This window comes from Cetorhinus maximus, chromosome 14, assembly GCF_964194155.1.
Source record: "Cetorhinus maximus chromosome 14, sCetMax3.hap1.1, whole genome shotgun sequence".
Classification (NCBI taxonomy): Eukaryota; Metazoa; Chordata; class Chondrichthyes; order Lamniformes; family Cetorhinidae; genus Cetorhinus; species Cetorhinus maximus.
In genome coordinates, this window is record NC_135892.1 from 1,683,816 (window position 1) to 1,689,053 (window position 5,238).

Below are 5,238 nucleotides of genomic sequence, written 5' to 3' on the forward strand. Positions count from 1 at the left end.
CCGAAGGACATCCGCGTTAAATAGCAAGACTCAGATTCATCATTTGTTCCAAATGATTGTGGAAGCCAGTTGAATATTTCAGTGAATATTTCCTTCAGTTGTAACTCTAGTTTCGATGGTGAGTTGAAAAGGAGGGAGGAGGGGGGAGAATATGTGAAACCAGCCGGTCAAAGTTGTTTTTTTTTAAACATTGAGTTCAGGCCCAGCCTGTACAGAAGTGAAAGTCACAGTGGCCCAGGCGGCTTCGCATTGCACAGAAACAGAAAGGATTCAGGAAATTGTTTACAACGCCGGACTAAGCAATGATTTGTTTTTCGGAGGAACTCGGCCAATGTGTAGGAGATGCCGAGAGCGGCCTTTAAACATAAAATGATATCGAAAAGGGAGAAACGGGATTTGCAAGTTGTGCCAAATGCGATGCGTCCGCGATTCGGCCCCGGATAATCGTGTTTACTGTAGATATTGAATTAAATCTCATAATCACCCGTAGGTTTGCAGTGAATTCAGTTGGGACGGTCCAGTTTGTTTTACGTGCTTTGATCCGCTGCATCGCCCCAAAAGGCTTCTCCACACACACACCCCGCCCCACCCCCTCCAAAAAAAAAGCTCTTAGCAAACTTGCGTGAAATTGTTGCAGTTTTTCATCTTCCTCATTGACCCAAGGTTTAGATTCTATGAATTTCTTGCTACAAATTGGAAGAATGAGTGTTTGGGAAGGGGGGGTGGGTGGGTGCAGGGGCGGGTGTCCTAATGCGACCGAATATTGATTCGCGGCAACGTTCTCACATTCGTTCGCTAGAACACTCTTCAGAGCCAATGATATAACCAACCTGCAAAAAGTGAACCAGAGGAAATAGCAAATCCGATACAAACTGAGTCGCCCCGAAAGGCCACTGCTGGTGTACACCGCACCGTTTGCAAATTGTGTAAAGGATAGATGTTTAAATTGCAGCCTGCAATTCCGAATCTTCCCGCAGCTTTCGTTGAAGGGGGTTGATTTTTTAAAAAAAAATTAAAAGGCTGGAATTAATCTTCCAAATTAAATTTGAAAAAAGAGGAAATGTCGATGCGAGGGCGAGTGGCGATGAAGTCAGTTGTCTATTTACCTGCCACTCACCACCCAGATTTAAGAAGCTACTGGGTCGGTTCTTGGCCGAGACCGTGCACACCATCGACATCAAAGTCAGCCCATTCAGATCGTACTTGCATCAAAAGCCCCTCAGCTGAAGAAGCACTCTAACTTTTAAGTGAGTGAGTATAGTTCAGTTGAACAGCGATTTCTCTGGCACGGCTTTTGAGATGCAGAACAAGCGGCTGGAGTGTGTCATCAATGTGCCCTTGTCATCCGGCCGGTTGCAATTCGCCTTTTTCTCTCTCTCTCTCTCTCCTATTTAAAAATAGCTATTTCATAATGTTAAAACCGGCCAGCACTGATTTCCCTCAATCTCCCGCTGTTTGAGCAAACATTTCACCCCCTTACATCCTTACTGGCCGGTGTGTGTGTGTGTTTTCTCTACAGTTTTCTCGGTTGGAGAATTGTTCAGGGGAAAATGAATCTGCTACATCGCAACAAAAACAAAAACTAATACACTAAACGCAAAGAGGTTGTGTACAGTCCCAACATAAGTTACAGGAGATATAGAAACAGATTCAAATCCCAAACCTTGGCAAATATCAAAGGCCTCACAAACACCGGGTTAATACCATCAAGGGAAACGTATCATTTTTTTGAGACACAGCATTTTATTAAAATTCTTAATATAAAAAAAAACCTCGGAAAAATCTCTGATCAAGGCGCCTTTTTTTTGTTGTTGTTATCCACACCATTATTCTGCGGGAGCTTCGACTCTCCCAGTTTTTGACATGGTCCCTACAGTTACATTGGGGACCTTGGCGTCCAACAAACACCCTGTAGGCTAAACAGTAACGGCCGCAATACCCACCCCGCACCAACATACCCCCCCCACCCCCTTCAAATAAACCGCACCCTCCCCACCCCACCCACCCACACACACACACACACACAACTAAACGCCGCGCGTCCTTAATTAACAAAGCCCCATAAATATTTCAAGTTTCATATAAAAAATGCGGTGAAATAAAATGTTCTCCACGATTTTTAAAAGTGTCATTTCATTTGTACTCACTTGTCTTTTTACACAACCAAACAGATGTGACGAGAAATCATTTCTACAACACACAGACATACTTTACAAGTTACAGGAGCGTTTAATTCGCGAGTCTAAGTATGCAGAGGGCCGGTTTCATAGTCAATATAATACTCCGTAAACAGACAGCAACGAAGGAACTCAGCTGCGTTCCAGTTCCAAGTGGATGTCGGTGGGTGTATATATGTATTTGATATATACACACACACACACACATTATATATATATGTATATATATTTACATCCCCCATCTCCAGCAGTCCTCCTACACAATGGTTCACCAAGCCCATTGCTGACTCTGCACCAGCGGGTGTGTGTGATACTGGGGGTTGCTGGCAGAGCTGAAATGGGAGTTATACTGCACGTGTTGCAGCGACTGTGTGGTGTAGGCTGGGAAGGCGAGGCTAGTCTGGAAAGTGGCCGCGGCCAGGTCCTGCGTTTTGAGAGCGTTCGTCACCATGCTGGCGTGACAGGGTTTACCGTCTCTGACCAGGACGGGGACGGCCACCCTCCTGGGCGAAGGAAGGGGATTCACGTCCATACCTTTCTCGGCCCTCGCTCTCTTCATCTTGTATCGGTGGTTCTGGAACCAGATCTTGACCTGGGTGGGCGTCAGGCGGATGAGGCTGGCGAGGTGCTCCCTCTCGGGCGCCGACAGGTACCTCTGCTGCCGGAAGCGTCTCTCCAGTTCGTAGGTCTGGGCTTTGGAGAAAAGCACCCGCCGCTTGCGCTTCTTTCCCGACTCGCTGCCGTTGCTCGAGGTCTCGGTGGCGTTGTCCTGCGATTCGTCGGCCGAGGGTTCAGAGGACCGGCTGCAGGAATTCTGCTGTTGCGAGCCGCCGGTCGAAATCCCGTGCACTGCACAGACAGGAGGGAGGGAGAGGGAGAGGGAGAGAGAGCAGACAAGAAATCATTCGTAAAACTCACCACTTAGCATTTTGTTTCACCTCGATCGCTTTTTCCCCCCAACCCCACGATTAAAAAATAACTCGCACAAAACTCCAATTTTACACCAATTGTTCCAATCCAACTTTCAGATTGATTCAAACCTTTTCGCCCTTTCTACACGTGCGGAAAATCGCACGAAGTGTCCCGCACAGGAGGCACATTCGGCGCACAGTTCCAGAACTGTCTCCATTCCGCGGGGCACCAATTCATGGGCTGAAGTTATTTCCTGGGTGGACCGAGCCCGCCAAGTGAATTATTGGGACTGGAAGTGGTCGCATTGTTCGCTTGCGAAAGGTTATACAGCACTTACAGGAATACTGGATGCTCTCAGTTGTCGCCAGCCAGCGAGTGTACGGATTATCGGCGCCGTCGTAAAAGGGGTTCTTCAAAGGAAGCCTCTGCACAGTTTCCAGTGGACTTTGCCGGGTAAACTCCGAAGTTTTGGCCGCCTCGGCTGCTTCCCCATCCTCCTCGGTCGCCTCGGCCGCCGAACCCTCCTCATCGTTCGTGTCAGGGAGGTCGAGGATGTCCTTCACCGAGAAACCCGTCTTTGCGTTGGTCAGCGACATATTCTGGCCAAATTTATGCAGCAGGGCAAAGTTGCAGCTCCAGTTCCTCTCCCCCCCCTTCAATCCGCTGTTGGGAAGAAGAGATACACTCAACTCACACACAGAAAGCGGTCCGGAGGCGGATCGGTTTAAGTGATGGTCCCTCTAAGCTCCTGTTGAATCGGACCATTTAGTGGGGACAGTTAGCGTGTGACCTCCCTCTCCCCACACACACACACAGAACAGCATAATTCTGTAAAGTCCAGCAAAAAAAATGATCAAAGCTGTTTTTTTTTTTTGGTTTTTTTTGTTTTGTTTTGTTTTGGGTTTTTTTTTGTGCTCAGTTCAAATCCTTCGGTTCGTGCACACTTGTGATGTGGAGAAGAAATGAGCCATTGCTAAACACTGATTAGCTCCTATAAGGTTGGTCAGAACCTGCAGAGAGACAGAGAGAAAGCATTTTTTAAAAAAAAGTGCCAAAGGTTGAACACGTGTGGGCGGGTCCTGGGAGTCAAGTGGATGAAGACTATGTTTGCCGATGTGAAATTATGGGGGGGATTTTGGGAATGGGTGGTTTGTGTTGAGGTGGGGGGGTGGGGGGGTGGTCGATATCTGAGTCCTCACCATTGGTGCTTCAAGCCATGAGTGGTTGAACGTGTCAATTAATTACAAAGATTGGGAGGGCTCCTTTTTTTTAGGCTTCATTTACATACAAAAGATCTCCAAGTAGCCTGATATTCAGCGTACTTGAAAATGCTATTTAACAAATTGCTCTAGAAAGCGCTTTGCATTTATCCCTCGCTATTCCACAGGGCAGAGAGAGAGAGAGAGGGAGGGAGCGACAGAGACAAAAACTGCAGGCGCTAAGTCGGAAAAGAGCGCTCTCTGCGCCAGAGAAATCCCGGTTCCAGCAATTTGATTTCAATTGTAGGTATATTCTGTAAGTGCCGCAGCATTATGATCCGGATAATGGGAGGGCGAATTGGAGAATAGCGCTAGGTCAGTCACAGCTCGAATTCACAAGACCGGGAGAACTTTCTACATTGGCACTTCATCATTTTCCATTCGACTAATGCGCGCCTTTAATGTCCAATATATTCCGGCTGCAAAATCGTTTGTTTCTGTCAAAGTCTCGATTAGATTATCGTTGAACTTGTTTAATGTCATAGAATAGTCATTAGACAAGGTGGAGCTCCAACTCTATTCCTCCCCCCCACCCCCATCACCCCCTGCCCCACTCACTCCAAACCCTCCACATAAGAATCCCGTTTTAAAAAGTTACTCACTAAGGGGATCTGACCAGGTCTTAATTCCTCACAGCTTTCTCAGGCGCGTTTTATTCAAACAGACCGAGGAGCCTGCGATTTTTAAATATATATATATATATCTAAGGAGCTGTGTGTGTGGAGCTCCGGTGATACAAGCCGAGCAATTTATTATCGGCGATCAGTTGATCTCTCTCTCTCTCTCTCTCTCTGCCTCTCTCTCTCTCTGTGCCGTCCATCTAGTATGTGATTTGGGTGACAATACCGCAGGTTTTACTAACTCCTCAGCGCATCTTGGGTGGCCGGACC

General features: G+C 47.3%; 1 protein-coding gene across 2 annotated transcripts; it reads right to left on the bottom strand.

Moving 5' to 3' along the window:
- Positions 1 to 2,445: 2,445 nt before the first annotated feature.
- nkx2.2b (NK2 homeobox 2b) lies at positions 2,446 to 3,685 on the bottom strand. Of its 2 annotated transcripts, none has more exons than XM_078557570.1 (2): positions 3,432 to 3,685; positions 2,446 to 3,055 (listed from the first exon to the last, which is right to left on the bottom strand). In XM_078557570.1, the coding sequence occupies exons 1-2, from the start codon at positions 3,683 to 3,685 to the stop codon at positions 2,446 to 2,448; spliced, it is 864 nt and encodes a 287-aa protein (XP_078413696.1). The 2 variants fall into 2 exon arrangements, with proteins under 2 accessions (XP_078413696.1, XP_078413697.1); XM_078557571.1 differs by having other exon boundaries at positions 2,446 to 3,026; positions 3,427 to 3,685.
- Between the last annotated feature and the right edge of the window lie 1,553 nt (positions 3,686 to 5,238).

Excerpts from the sequence above, each read along its gene's own strand:
- nkx2.2b (XM_078557570.1), bottom strand. The coding sequence starts at position 3,685 with ATGTCGCTGACCAACGCAAAGACGGGTTTCTCGGTGAAGGACATCCTC. Across the intron at positions 3,056-3,431 it reads ACAACTGAGAGCATCCAGTA|CTCCCTCTCCCTCCCTCCTG; the intron begins TTCCTGTAAGTG and ends CTCTCTCTCCCT.